This window comes from Apostichopus japonicus, chromosome 16, assembly GCF_037975245.1.
Source record: "Apostichopus japonicus isolate 1M-3 chromosome 16, ASM3797524v1, whole genome shotgun sequence".
In the NCBI taxonomy this organism is placed as follows: Eukaryota; Metazoa; Echinodermata; class Holothuroidea; order Aspidochirotida; family Stichopodidae; genus Apostichopus; species Apostichopus japonicus.
Genome location: NC_092576.1, coordinates 28,417,106 through 28,433,610, shown reverse-complemented (window position 1 = coordinate 28,433,610; position 16,505 = coordinate 28,417,106). Strand labels below are relative to the sequence as shown.

Sequence of the window (16,505 nt, the reverse complement as noted above, 5' to 3'; positions counted from 1 at the left end):
GCAGTCTGTTTTCTTTGTGACGGAATATACACTTATCGGTAACAGATACCTAATCCTTTCACTTTCCTTTTGGGTTGTTATTCACCGTAAAAGTTGTTTATTTCCATTTGCCATTGTGTTTGAGGCTGAAACAGTTTGTTATACTCACATGACCGTAGTTACAGTTAACATGAAACCGCAAAACGAAAGGTTGTGTATATTTACCAATTTTTTTCTCGCTAGCCACAGAATGTTTTTCTTTCATTTATGTAATCGGTTGTTGACCAAATTCTGTGGCGCATAATAACCGCGTGCATGTTTGAAGCAAGCCATTTCGTGTTTGCTGACGACTCAAGACTAGAACTCCAAAAAAAGTAGATTTAATTCTCTGAGACGTTATAGAAGATGTCCAAGGCAATGTGGTTCTCCCGCGTACTGAGTGTTGTACTTCTAATGTCCAGCATTCGTAACATACAGTGCTGCATATGTGCAGATGTGCATCCTCAAAAGGAATACTGTACATCTGATTATGGTGAGTAATATATTATATAAATCAATTTATCCTCCATACTACATTTTACAGACATTCTAATTATATTTCTTTGGTGATATGTGTTGTGCTTTTTGCTAGATGCATTGTGCCTGTATCACAGGTTTGAAAATCTGAAATTCGTTGATTGACCGTCTGAAGTAATTGAGAGAAAAAGTAGCTTAAATAAATAGCTAAACTAACCGTTCATGTTGTGAGTTCTTAAAACATTCCATTTTATTGTAAACTCTTATAAAAGTATACGTCATCAACGTAATAGCTACTTCTCATTTAAGAAAATGTGAAGCAAACTTACGATAAAAACTTTGAGTTTCCCCATTTAGTTTTTAAATGGGTTTGCATTTATACTATGAAAGCTTTCTGGACGGTTTAATGATAATAGTTGAATACAAGTCCTATAATTACTATCCTATGAATCTTCATTTGGTGGAAAATTCGAGGTCATTTACTTAGTGATCAATCGCAGTGTTATCTTAAGTAATACTTGTAAAATTGCCAACAATATAAAAAAGCTGCTTTAAGATATTGATGTCTTCTTTTAAAGAGGTGTATCAATAAAATATTAAAAAAAATCATGCATCTGAATGTCTATAAAGTTTGATGCTCATAATTTGAAAAACAGCATAATTTAAAAACTAGTTGGTGTGCTCAAAATGAGTATATACTGTACAGTATTTCTTAGAGATTTTACCTTACAGAATCAAAGAAATGGTTTTCATATTTTTATGCATTGAACTAATGAACTATCGCAAGCATTCAGTTAGTCATATTTTGGTCATATTAACTTGAGTAGACTAGAGTCACTTGCGGCATTAACAAGTGTTGACTTCAACTATTCACCTATGAATTCACTATACTAGAACCACCTTACAAGAATAAACTGAAAAGGGATGTGTGACGTAGACTATATTTTGTGAATGCGAGTTTCATGGAGATTTTCTATACCTGTAACACTTAGTTTGTAATTAACTTTAATATAAACCTTCATAGATAAATACAAAAGACCGAGTGTGTGTTAACTATATGTAAAAGGAAACTTCACGGTATCATCCTCTTGTTGATATATTTTTGCATGGGATCTCAAATTTTGCAAAGTGAACCTGCTACAACGTTAGTGCAAGAACGTTTCTGTGGAAACGTTTCTGATGGTGCTTAAATACAAGCTGTAACCGTCGTGGGATAACGAAAATAAGGACGAGTATACAGAAATCGGAGTCACCGCAATTATTTGATTCGCAGACGCACAGACTCCATTGCTCCGTAAAACTATCGAAATACAAAAATAGAACACTTACAGTACATTAAACAAAAATGTATCATTTTATAGTTTGTTTTGGGGACATATAAAGCTAGACAAATTTCACTTTTGCACAAACGTCAACCAGCAAAGACACACAAAGAAAGCATTTAATGTATAGGCAATAACGTACCTCCTTTAGCCCTTTAACGTCAAGAAAATGAAATAAAAAACACTTCAGCTGGTCCCTATTACAAACAGCATTACTTTCTAACCATTTCACAAGATACAAGTAATTTCAGATGGCTAAATATCTGGCATGTAAAATATACTAGTAGACGCAACCAACGCCAGAAGTCCATTTTATTCGTGTGCGCCGAGTATGTATATATAATTATATACCAAATGGACACTGAAGAGGACTATAACGTAACACAAAATCACGAAAGTTCAACAAGCCAATCACGCAATGACTTCGTTCAAACGTCGACCAATAAATAAGCAGCTGAATCTGAACAATTTGAAGTATGGCCAAACAAAGTTACACCAAATACTACGTAACATACAACACTACGGAAACTCACAAAATAAATGTTACTACACAAGTCAACAACGCAAGCAGCATGTTGAAAGGTCGAACCAAACATGTCCAACTGTTATCCAATATCCGAATGTCTCTAAAGTTATCTAAGATTACTATTTGTCAAGCATTTCTCATTTTCGGACATTTCTTGATATAAAAAAAGGGCCTTAGCGAAGAAGATAAATATCAACTGCTACCTATAATTAAAGATTCGATGGGCATGGAATCGTTGGGCATGTAATTTTTCCGTTTGTATAATTTCAGTCGATAGATGATATAATACTTATTTTCACAGCCATACAAGGCCAAGTGACAGCAAAAGATGTAACTATCATACCCTCCGATGGAGAATCCCTTTTTAAGGAAAGCCACAGTTACCGACCATCACCCATTGGTGACTATTTTCCATTTTGTGAGTATCAAAGACGTTCTGGGTAGAGTTGAGATATGCTGAAATACTCATGACATGTCTAAAGTCTTGATGAAATCTTGCGATCATCGTTAATATTTGATCTATCTAACAAATAAGTATGTAACAGAAACACGCCTACAAACGTCAAGGTTTTACAGAAATGTTAGCAAGTCGTCACAAAGGAATGCAATTCGCGGTTGACACATTTCTGATGATAAATGTTCGTATACTGATCGGTTAATTTGAAGGTAAAAAAAAAACGTCAGAGATGATGTTAACGATGAGATATCATATTTAGTTAGCACGAGGTTCCCAAGAGGTCAATGCATTCTTTCAGTGTTTGATTCACAGCCAGACTCGTCTGTTCCGCTAAATGTAAGTTTGGCCAGTTATAGAGAAAGCCTTCGTTTGAAAATGATAACGAATTTGATTCTCGTATCATCATTGTTATAATTGAAACCATTCAAATACTCTCAGTATTCAGCGACAATACTTTACATGATTATTTACTTGCATAAAGTGTTATAGTTTTATTTCTGCAAGGGCTTGAACGGTCTCGATCGTACATGGTTTCTCAAATACGATTGAGCGCTTTTGCGAGATTAATAATAATAGCAAAATCATAATGACTCCTTTTCAGAGTGTATTAAACGTGAACAGTGTACTAAAATTAACAGATTAATAGTTTAGGCTTGGAGTAATAATGCTACAACTTACCAAGCGTTAACCTAAAAACTTAATATTAAACCGTTCACCACAATAGTAAAGAGGGTTTGGTGATACAAAGCTTGCATATGCATTGATTTTTAATACGCCAGAAAAAAGTAAAGATTGAGTCAACTTAAAGATTCTCCTTTAAAAATATGCGCACAGTATCATCTTGCTTAACTTTAAAATTCTCGGTCACTCAATTGTGATAGTTGGTCACTTAATAGTCAAAAGTGCTTAAATAAATTTGATCTCAATAATATCAAAGACCGATTTCTCTAAGTTTACTTATCTCCTGAATTGATAATGAAAAGATTGGGGATTAAAATGATCAGCAAGGATGACGAGACTAATGTTATAAGTACATCGGCTGTGAGTGGTTGTTTATAACAAAAAGAAGAAGAAAGAAATCAAACCAGCGGTATTGAAAATGAGAAGAATTGCACAAAACTCATCTATGCCACTGTTCAATCTTGCGATACGTCCACCACCTCGATCCCCAACCAATTGCCCCTTTAACTTCCTTTAACCATTGCAAGAATTGACCTGTATTTGCCTAAACATGGCAAGGTAGGTCAGATTGATGTCACTGTATATTATTTTCTTTTCTTTTTGGTTTCTTTTACAATTAGCTGTCGGTTTTGACGCAACGAAGAAGATTGTCTACACCGTGGATATTGAGAAGAGATATAAAAGAAACTATTTGACTCACAAGGGAAAGACGGTCGAGATCATAGTCACTCATGAAGCAAGGGTTGCTTGCACCGTCGATCTTTATATCAATCAGAGTTATGTTATAATGGGTAAGAGTGAAAAACACGGTTCCGTTCGTCCTCATGTTTGACTTTATGCGTAGTAGCAATAATTGTTATTAGATTTAATATTATTGTAAATTTAAACAGGGACCGTACATACTTGCACGTGATACAAAACAAACTCAATAGTATTCACCAGGTAGTGACCCTAATAGTGTAATAAATATCGCACTCATTTGGTATATGAGTGTGCAAAAACTGTGATATCACATGTTTCGTGCCATCAAATTTACTTTTGAGATTTACGTGATTGACCTGTCATTCGTTACCTGGTGGTAGACCGTAAGGTAAACGGAACGAAATATCAGTGACAGGAACCTACAGGGGCTTTTATATACAATCCATTGAAATTCAAATCCTCTCTGGGATGTTGTTTTCTGCTTTGAACTCGCTACGAGACAACAAGCAGATCTGGACACGTTCCAACTCATGGGAAGGTGGGATTCCCCTGGACACCGCTATAGGTCGGAGATGTATTCTGCAAAGAACAATAACAGTACAAATATTTGTCTTTATGTGCTTAATAATTGCTAGCAGACGCCAACACATGATGTAGCTCGGAGAGGTGGTAAGAGGGGGTTTGTAATCCCAGCCAATAACAATCAGTGAACATAATCGGAAATAGTTCATTATCGCATGAGTATACATTATGTAATTTAGAACAAACTGTCACCGATGTTGGTCAAATTTACCAATTTTTGGCTGACACATTAATACTTAAAATCATTATGTCCAGTATAAGAATGTATTACATGTTTATGCGGTGCAACAATAACAACCGAAATATCTTCATAAATGGTTTCAACAATTGAAAATATAGCACCATTGTACATCGAAGCGGTCTCCATTTTCCAAATATTTCAAAAGGAGGGAACCCAGTTATGTATAACTTAACATCTTAATCTTTTTCTACGACCAAAAGAGGGGGTTGCGCCTTGTTCAAAACAGGATGACAGGAATCGAAAAATGAAATAAACATTTAAGATTCTTTCCAGATTTACTGACCAAAAAATACTTTCAAAAGAAATCCCCAACAGGAAGCAGGGAAAGCCCGTCCTCCAAATGATTTAGGGAAATCCTGATAGTGTCATAGTGTCGGACATGTAGAGGTGCCAAATGTTGAAAAGAAATTTCACCCAAATCCAACAATTGTTGGGTGTGGCTGAATTTGGATACTAATTTTGAGGGTCCTTTTATATCACCGCTCCTTTATTCTCTACTTACAAAATAGTCCAACTATAAGCGTTAGACGGTTAATTAACTTTACATTGATTCTTTTAACATTTAAACGGTTCTTAAAATGCCAGGTGTGGCTCCTCTTTCTGAGCGTTTTTCTCTGCGCACTTCCTTGATTGTAAACATTATAAGTTCATGATAAGAAAATGTTGACCTATAATAACAAGTACGTACGTCAGATGTGCTCTAATATCTAATTTCCATTTTTGTGGCTCATCTCCATAGGCAATGTAGTTAATGGCGAATTGACTCTCGAACCATGCGGATCTTACAGGGATCTTGTTTGGATCACCATGCGACAGTTTTTTGGGCTGAAACGTCAGTATAGGAGGAACTGCAGGGAATGTTCCGTAAGTTTGTTATCAAAGTATGAGGCCTTGCCGTAGGATTACATCGACGATGTGGATTATTAAATACCGAAAAGTGTTACAAATCAGGACTCGGCTAAAATTTACAATGAACGAGGTAAACAGTGCGACGTCAACATTATATACGGGCAATCATGGAATGAAATCACCAGTACGTCAGAGTAACATATGTCTCAGCCGCATAACAAATCGATTTTGGGGGTTTCTGTTGCAATGTGTCTGGTCTGTTAACAGTGTGACGATAATGTTTTATTCAGGCAGTAATGAAATAAAATCACACGTACATCACAGTTACTGATTTTCTCTTCAAATCAGATATGCGGGCAATGGGACTATTGTGATTCAACTGAAGGAATATGTACATTTGGATCGGCCAGCTACAATTTCGGCTTCTACGGCGATGGTGGGAATTGTGAAATTGATTTTGCAAGATGCGGTAAGACAAGGAAAGGGTTTTGCGCCTGGCTCGGAGGAGAAGACTACAGGAGGTGCTTGGGACAGTATTAAAGTCATGATGCGGATACTATAGGGCAGCTCCCAAAGTAGCAATTAGAAATTGTAGTTAAGCTTTAAATTGGGTAGCTTAAATTTGCTTGTTAATCTTGTTAATGTTCAACATTTTTCCTTAAATGGTACTTTACGTTTAGTTTATGACGTTAAGTCATATCACATGCACAACCAGTGGCATACCGATGCGTTAGTAGTACTATGCATGATAACGGTAGTCGATTGCACGAATTATAGTAACGAGTGATTAACGTTTAGGTCAGTACAGAAATCACGGCTATTTCAACGGCAAACTTCTAAATTGATCTGTTATTGTAATAATTTCAAGTCATGTTATTTCTGTAAAAATTCGAATGTTGCATCACTTGATACTGTCACCGATTGAAAATGAACCTGTCACAAACCAATGCATACACCACACATTTCCTCAGACTAATTCATGTACAAGCTATGGGATGAGATGTTAGAAGATATAAGCAAATTCTTTAGTGTAGTTATGGTAAAAGTTTGGCCATAACGTTCAAGAGTGTCAAACCTTTCAGCCATTTTTCTAATTTCATAACTGTCTGTTTTGTGTCGCGGACATTGCTAGAAATTATGAACTGAAACAAACTAAGGACACATTAAGAGACACACATGAACAGATCGTTAAGTTGAACAAGTCGAGTCATCTTTGTATTGGAATGTTTTGTAAGTTTATCTTCGCTTCATTTGGCCTCTAAAGAATATCCTGGTAGCATGAAACGTCAAGTCTCCTAAATGTTCATATTTACCTACAAAGGTATTTTTTGGCATTAAACAAGCAGTTTGCTAACAGTTTTCTTCTTTTTGTTCACCCCTTTTTCACTATTACAGTAGAAGTAAAGCATAATCAATCAAGGATGATACAGTGTCTTCTTTTAGAGTGTTTTCTTATCAGTAGCTGCACCAGAATTACCAAAGTAAGAAGAGAGGCAAGTGGTAAGGATTAGTATGGTTGTATGAGGGGCAAAGAAAAAAGCTCACCCCATCACCTCCCCCCCCCCCCGCTATCTTGCCCTAATATATCCAACGCATCATCGGTGGAACACAAATTAGTTTATAATACTCTAAATTTGTTTCATGATATTGACCATTGAGTTGTACATTTACCATTTGTCAAGAGAAATGTCGATCGATTCGGCGACCGACTTGGATTTTGCGTCCGACTGCAAGCTGAGTAGCCGAGAAAAGTTTCGGAAAACTTGCTTTATAAATACAGCTGTTCACTGTTATTGGATCAGATTTACACTTAAATTCGCCTGCATGATGATGACAAACCAAATCATTGAAACGATGAAATTGTTAAGATGATATACAAGCGATATTCAACAATGATTAATTCGATTCGACTTTCTGGGATGGTTACTGATCAGAAAAAAAAACCTACTTATGAAGAGTATATTAGTTGGAATCCTTACGGATAATTTACAAAAAATAAATTTATACCTACATATATATATATATATATATATATATCTATCTTGTCAAAACGGATGGTATGCGAAACATATAAATATATAAATATTTAAGTATATTTTTAAGGAGAGAAAAGGAATGAGACGAATATTTCGCCACTTTTCATCACTTAAATCAAAATCACCGGTACATTCATTCAAACAAGTAGAGGAAGAAATTAAGTTAAATCTTGTCAAAAGGGTTGGTATGCAAAACATGGGAAACAGTGGGGGTCCTGTTATTATTCCAGTGCCCGGGGATAGAAGAAATAAGGCCATTAAAAAGGTGAAAGGGAAAACTTCTATAGAATGAATACGTTTAAAGTTTACAAAGTTTAAAGGTATCTAGTCGTCATCTAACAGATCATTGATGGTTATAACACCCTTGTGATACATAAAGCTGTAACACACTGTCTGACTATTTTCCTTTATACTGGAGTTATTCCTAATAATTTCGGAATGTGGATTATTTTATACAGGTCTAAAATTATTATAAGCCCAAGCAGAGTAGATATCATTAATAAATGAATTAGGAATAAGAATATCATCACAAGAATACTGACATTTAAAAAGAAGATTCTTGCCATATTTGTTAAATTTAAGGTAACGAAAAACGTTTCCAATCTGCATGTACCTGTTCGATATACGGTCTTACCCACACACATTTCAAGCTACGGATAAAAGAATGAATATGGATGGCCCCTTGGGTCACCCAAACTCGTAGGGGCAATGAGCGTACTACGCTGAATTTGATCGAGTTAACCACCCCAAAGGAACAGAAAGAATAAGTTCTCTAACCCTTTGATAAAGGGAGCGGGTGAACAGTAAGGATTTGGAACGAGACGACAAACTGATTTGGAGATTTTAATTTTGCCTACAGGGTTTAGACCACGAGCGGACCATAGGTTTAAACATTTATTTTAAACGGGATAACTTTGGAGGATAATTAAGGCAAAAAAGAGATCACGACAGTTATCAAATGTGGTGCTCAAGACCGTGACAGGATTAAATGTCAACAAAAAGAAAAACACTGTGTTTCCTAGAAGAAAGGGGACCTAACGGGAAAATATTAGACTGGTCATAATTTACTCTCAAACCACAAGAAAGCTACAAACTTTTCAGAATATCAACTGTGGCCTGAAGGCTGTTGTAAGTACTATAATAATAAAATGCAGGTGTCATTACCATATTGAATTAGTCTACACTTAGTCCTAGAATAGAAATACCTATAATATACCGTAATATACGAGATAGCAAGTGCCTCTACACAAATGATAAAATATATGGAGTAAGATGGCAGCCTTCACAAACTCCCCTAGAAAGTTTGAAGGATGGAGAAGAAAAGCCATGATTAATAACACAGGCTGGAGAGTTAGAATAAAACGTTCGAATCTATCTATTGAAATTGTTGTTAAAAATTAAAAATATACGCAATCAAAAATAAAGTTCCATTCAAGACGGTAAAAGACCTTTTCAAAATCTAATAATAATAATAATACACACAAAAAGCAGTGACGTTAATCTAAATCTCACATACAACGGATGTTCTCTCCAATAAACCTATTTTTAATAATAACACTGCGAGCTTCAGAAAGAAATAAGGTATCATACGCAAAGTTCAAGGCATTGGTTACAATATCAGCTATGATTGACCATTTTTGTTTTGTATGTAAAAGTCTACTGATAAACCATTGCTGCCGGGCTCTTACCTTTACTAAGTGAATTTAAGGCTGAGTAACACTCGCCAGAACTTAATTTACCATCACTACTGGCAGCACTTTCATTCGACAGAACATTGACATTAGGCAGATTGTCAAGGAGCAGAGATGGGTTACACATTTCACTATACTACAGGGATTCATAATACGGACGCAAATTGGAGAGAATGTCTGGACCATGAAAGATGAAAGAACAATCATAAGTTTTCAGCTTATAAATTACATTAAAGGATTTAATACGCTTTTGAAGATGAAAACAGTACTCGGTATTCTTTCCCCCTTCTCCACCCACATAGCTCTAGTCTAGATCCAATGATAATACCCCTAAGTTTATAATCATAAATGTGTAGTTTATTCCTGGCCAAAGAATGTTTAATGAAATTATCAGAGGAGTTGGAGGCCCAATGGGCTTGTTCAAAGCAGGAAATTTTCTTTAACAACTGCTTCTACATATGCCTCCTTTCTTTTGCCTTGTTTTTACTGTACTTTCTTTAGCCTTGTTTTTACCGGTATTTATTACTCATGCAATATCACTTTTTATATGTGTTTCATCGTTATGCGTTTTCAATTTCATGTCTGTTTTAGAGCTCTTGTGTTTGAACAATTTCCATTGTATTTTTATGCATGTGGCTGAATAAATCATCTATCTATCTATCTACACAATGGTGGTTTTGCGACAAGAATAGTAAATAAAGTCCAGACGAAAAAGGAGGGTCTTTGTCTTTAAAATTGTCAGCGAGATCTAAAATATCCTTGGTAATTAAATTGATATCATCGGAGCCAGTGAGAAGAGAATTGTTGAACTTCCCCATAATATATATATATATATATATTTATGTAATTAAATTGACCTGGGAAAATGCTGACGCAGTGTTTCGCCGTGTGTTTAAACAGTGAAGCCTTGAAAAATGTGGGGGCGCTGTTTGTTGTACGGCAAAAGGCTGATCATTTGTAAGTCTTCATACATTCATGTTATATTTTAAATTGACTTTAAATTGGAATTTCGTTTTTTTGAAAGAGTAGGTGTTATTTTCACACAGAAACATATAATGGCTACCAGAGTGGAAAGTACTATACTCCTGACTTAAGAATCAACTTTGATTTTGTTTTTCGCCTCTAATGACTGGAACAAAGTGGAGTGTTTTATGCAACTTGAAATTTCTGGAAAATTACATTTCCGGGATCTGAAAGGCTCATGGCAGACTCTTCTCTTGCTTGTTTTATTTTTGCGCTCCACTTATATGGTGTCATCGCTGTCTCTGGAAATGCTGAGAAAAAGCCACGCCCCTAATTTAGTTTAATACTTCCATATTAGTCTGTGTAAAGTAATGTTGCAAAGTAATAATGCAGGATAACAGATCCACCTTATGGAGTGAGAATGCAGAAAGTGTGATTTCAAGTCAATGGAGGTCGACTGCGTTTGCCTGCAAGAAACACACATTTTGGAAGATGTCCCTCTATGGGCTTATGAGTGGGGTGGTGAGCTGCATGCTTCGATTGCTTCATCCTGTGGCACTATCATCCTTCTGTCACCTCGTCAGGCGGGTTGTGGCACTAGGGTGGAGACGGATCACGAGGGCCGATTGTTTTGCATTCTTTACAAGTATCCACAGGGTAATATCTCCCTTTGTACTGTGTATGCTCCCAATCGGTCTTCTCATAGACGAGACTTTTTTGACACGCTGCTTTCCTTCATTCCTGGTAGTGCACCATGTGTCATGGTCGGAGACTTAAACTGTGTCTCAGAGTCAGTTCTTGGCAGAATCCGGGGCTTCTGTGTCTGCTAGTCCCGACGCTGGGATCACATAACTGGACAGATTCACTTCCACACACCTTTTAGCTGATGTCTTGAGGCATATGCACCCGTGTAGTACGGGGTATAACATGGGTGAGGCCAAATGGGGAAGATGTGTCGAAAATAAATCGAGCATATGCGCCCGTTAGTCTTACATGTTCGAGTTGCGTGACACTGAGCTGTCCGCTCGCTGACCATGACACTGTGGTAGCACGGTTTGATTTGACTTCCATTTTCCCGATCGGGCGGGGCCTATGGAAACTTAAATGTCAGATACTAGGCGAGGAAAAGTTCCGCCAAGGTTTCGAAACCAGGTACAATGGATAGCAAACTTTCAAGCCGGCCTTTGCCTCTACATCCTAATGTTGGGATGGTGTCAACTTCCACATTAAACGCTACGCGGTTAAATATTGTGTGACCCGCGCACGGTGGCGGAGAGAAGAATTATCAAAGCTGTGCGCGGAGGTGAAGTTTGACGACTCTTTGGCTGTCATCGCTTTGCAGACTTATCACGATGAAAATTACCACGGTGCGTCAGGGCTGTGTCTAGGTATTGAAAGCTAAGGAGCGCCCTTAACTGAGGTTTTACCAGTTTGTTAGCTCAACGGCGGGTGACAGATGCGTCCCATCTGTGCGCACTACTGATAGGACCGTGGTCAGTGACCCTCACGGCATTGTCGTGTATAAAGATTATTATTCGAATTTGTTTATGCGTGGCAATGTCGAATGGTCGGAACAGGCCGATATATTGAGGGGAATCTCACAAACTATTCCCCATGAGGTCAATGATATGTTAGGGGGCGGAATAACCACTGTTGAGCTTTGGAAGGCGCTTTCAAAGATAAAGAATAGCAAGTCCCTGGGTTCGGAAGGGCTTCCGAGGGAGTTCTACCGAACCTTTTGGGCAATAATAGGACCTGACATCAGAGCCGTAGTCAAAGACGCCTTCCTGAACGGACTGTCAAACCAAAGTCAACGTTTGGCATAATTACTTTGCTTCCCAAGTCTGAGGACCCCTTGGATCATCATAACGAGCGTTCGATTACCTTGTTAAATGTTTGCTGGCTAAGGCTTTGTGCAACTGCCTTGCACTGGCTATGCCGCATCTTGTGGGTCATCTCCAGACTTGTGCAGTGAAGGGTCATTGCATCCAGTAGAACTTGTGTTTGAAGCGCTATAGACCGACTTTGTTATTGACCGTGATCTGTCATCTTCATTGGTCTCTCTTGACCGGCAGAAGGACTTTAACATGGTGGAACGCGGTTTTTTAATGAATGTATTGGAGACGTTTCACTTGCACCCATATTTTTGTAAATGGATATGTGTTTCTTATCAGGAAAGTTTCAGTTCTGTGATCATAAATGGAATTTGTTCATAGCGTTTTAATGTAGATAGAGGTGCATCAGGGGTGCCCTCTGTCTCCATTACTTTGTGTTTTGTTAAGAGAGTCCTCTTCCGGTGCTTGGAAAGGGACTAAAGACTTGTTCCATTCGTTGTGCTAAGGAATGCCAAAGTGAAATGCGTTCAAATGCAGATGACGTCACGTGTGTTGTTTCGAGTCTGGGCTCCTTTCGTGCCCTCTCGCAGAATTTATCTAACTTTCAGAGAGCTACCGGGCAAAGTTGAATCCGAACAAAACAAAGGGCTTTCGCCTTGGTAGCTGAAGATACAAAGACTTACCATTCGGTGCGTCTTGGTAGGATCAGAATATCAAAATTAATGGTATATGGTTCGGCTACGGATACACATTGTGATGTCACCTGCAACGAGAAGGCTGGGGTATTTGAGAGCAGGATCAAAACCTTTGGCACCTGCTGGCTTTCGATCTTGGGGAAAGACACCGTTATTAATCTTTTTGTTTCGCCCATCGTGTAGTACCCGGGCGCGGTGTACCCAATTCCGCGTCGCGTACTGGTGCGGTGGGAGAGAGCGATATTTTCATTCATTTGGTTAGGTGGTACAGAGCTTGTCAAAAGGGCGGTAATGTACCAAAAACTGAAGAAAGAGGGAGGGAGTTAGGGTGGTTCATGTGGGAAGTAAAGTGAGCTTTGTGTTATTTAAGCAATAGTTTGTAGCGGTAACTGGCCCAGGGTTGCCCTGTTCATATTTGGAACGTTTTGGGGGCGGGTTGCAAGTGCGTCGATGGGTCCCGGCGCTGTTTAGCAACAGAGAACCGCATAGTACCAAGCAGGGTGGTGCGTGTCATTTACTTCGCTCTTAATGAGTTGCCCCCTGTTAACCTGTCACGGCCAGCCCTCGTTCACAGTTCCTTGCGGGATATGGGCCTTGAATGCGATATTTGTACAGGGACGTCATTCTGCCGAAGTAGGGCATTCGGTGTGTTCAAGGCTGAATGGTTGCAGGCTCCGTGATCTTGCCTGGAGAATTGCGCAAATTGCTTGACCAATCTAAAAAGGTATCATTGACAATTGGGTGATGGACTGTGCCCAAGGATAGATAGGTTTAAGAGCTGCTGAAAGCAAAGTACGACTAACTAAAGCTACAACGCACCACATGGTAGTTAGCAGCCTAACGTCACCTTTCGTATACATTCTTGGGGGACCTCTACCCGATGTTACTGACAGCAATGATTATGTACAGAATTCTGAGAAATTTGATCGACCTATATACTGATGATTGCGCGATCTATACTGTTGCACAGCAAATACATAGTAGGTTGCAGCACGAATTATAAGGAGTAATTTGTAGAAGTTGGTATTTTGGGGGGTTAGTAACTAGTTGACATTGTGTTCTTGATAATAACAGGTTAAACAGACGAAGCATATCTTGTACGTGTTGTACTACACTAACATGGTTAAAAATTTATAGCCGAGATGTTAATTCACATCAACTACACAAATACAGACAACTTCTGCCAAGCCAATTCTCAAAAGACATATTTCCCACTTTAATTTTAACAGGTTTCCTTTCAAAAATCCATACCTTCTGAAGCAATGGCTAGTGCAGATGAGAAGAGACAACTGGAAACTACGCAGTACCTGTTGTTAGGTACCATCATTGGAAGTCATTTGATGGAACCGTCTAAAATCCGTAACTGTGTAGACCATTTAGATCGGTTTAAAAAAGTTCTACATAGATCCAGAAGACTCAAGTTGGATGTTATTCTTATATTAATGACATATCAGTTTGTAGTTTGACACATCAACGTATTGTATTCTTCTGCAGTGTGCCGAAGAAGTACAGGGCATAGCTGGCACGTGTTCGGAAGTTAGCTGAACGCTGAATTGGTTCAAGCCTTCCGCCACTCTCATCCATATATGAGGAGAGTCTGATGAAGAAGCTAAATAATATAAAAGGAGATCACACACCCTTTTTATAGTTTTATCGTGCCCCATACTAAAACGTCCAGGTTCCGTAATTCTTTCTTACCCGAGGCAATACACGTGCAAAGCGATCTGGCCACAGTGTGTGATATGTCACTTGCAGTATCTGTGCTGCTTCTGTTACTCTTCTGGTTCTGCTTATTTAGTTTTTTTTTCTCTCGTAGTTGTTCACTAATTGCATGCTTATTGTATTGTTTTGTTTGTATTCACTACTGTTTTATGTTTACTCTCGACGGGAAATCATTGTCTTTATCTTAATCTACTTTCTCTGCAACTAATGTTATTCTCATATGACAGTTACTGATGATATATATCTGATGAACTGTTGGTTAGATATTAATGAAACTTAACCCAATAACTAGTGCATAAATTACATATTCAGCCCAGCATGTTGGCATATTCAGCTAAAATTGGCAAACAGTTACCGATTTTGGTCGGACACATATCCCAAGTGTCAGGTCAAAAATTGCCCAACGTTTGTAAAGTGTAGTAAGTACACTCCATTGTCAAAGACATTTCGTCACAGTGTCGAGGCAACTTTGCAAAATTCAACCAAAGTTGAGCAGCAAATGACCAAACAATTATTCTGACATTTAAATGCTCAGTATTAGCTCTTTTTTTGGTATTGGCCATGATATTATATTAGTATTTTTATAAATGTAGTAGGTATATAGCCGGTATCGTCCAAGGCTTTTTTCGTAGTGTGAAAACTGTATCACTGGCCGAATATCTACAAGTATTTGCAAATCTGGCGGTCACAGTTATGTCTCACATTTAGTAGGAACTCGTAGATGATTGTCAAGTACGAATATATAACGTGTGCTTTTGCTCAATCATAAGTAACAATCCTTTTTCTACCTTGTGCAAGATGTCTGCTGACCAATTCAGACAGCCGCTTCGCCCCATCTTAGACCATGTGATCACATCTAAATCAACATATAATGAGTCACTATGATATAGCTAACTTTAATGTCAGGTTATACCTTCTCAATTTACCTTTCTTCATTATGTTCAGACATTATGTTCATGCTGTAACTTTTCTGTTTATGTTTGAAAATGTTATATGATGAAATAAACTTTCCTGACATTCTCTTCTTGTGTATGTGTATGCATGTGATCAATGACGCTTCCTGGAGATGTAGACCTACAATATATACCTACCTTACGTATGATACAGTGTTTGTCTCCATTATGCCTAAGCGCTATCATTGCCATTATACGTAACAATGCAGGGAAACTGTTACATAACACAAAAGCTCTTACATAGGCCCCTTGATGCCACTGGAAATTTTAAACGTTCAGGGTCTTAACTCGTTGAAGGTCATCTGAGCACCACTACCTAGACCCCACCGGGAGCAACTCGGTCGAGTTCATAGAACCTATACCGCATAGCATTCTGGACTCCGACTTGGACCTCCTCCCATGTTCCCGGCCACGAACTGGGCCTGAGTTTGGTTTGCAGCTTTAATGCATTTGACGTCACCAAGGTGGGATGTAACATATGGTCCCTAAAACATTGCAAAACCTGGCAATATGATTTTGCAAAAAATATAAATATTCCCCCCCCCCCAAGAAGTGTTGTTCCTACTCGCTCTCCCCGGATCCCATCCTAGATCAAAAGGTGTGACATGCTAATGAAAGTCATATGCTTTAAACATGAGCTTATTTTCTCGGAGCTTCCGGGGGTTCTCCCTCAGGACCCATCCCAGCTGGCGAGTAACTTGGAGTCCACAAGGGGATGAGTTTAATCCACCCCCCCCCCGTCACTTCCGCACCGC

General features: G+C 38.3%; 1 protein-coding gene across 1 annotated transcript; it reads left to right on the top strand.

Annotated features, from left to right (window-relative positions):
* The first annotated feature begins 255 nt into the window (after positions 1 to 255).
* LOC139981970 (metalloproteinase inhibitor 3-like) lies at positions 256 to 6,773 on the top strand. Its single transcript, XM_071994429.1, has 5 exons — positions 256 to 511; positions 2,645 to 2,761; positions 4,102 to 4,272; positions 5,746 to 5,870; positions 6,204 to 6,773. Exons 1-5 carry the CDS (start codon positions 385 to 387, stop codon positions 6,393 to 6,395), a joined length of 732 nt encoding a protein of 243 aa, XP_071850530.1. The 5' UTR covers positions 256 to 384; the 3' UTR covers positions 6,396 to 6,773.
* The last annotated feature ends 9,732 nt before the right edge of the window (positions 6,774 to 16,505 follow it).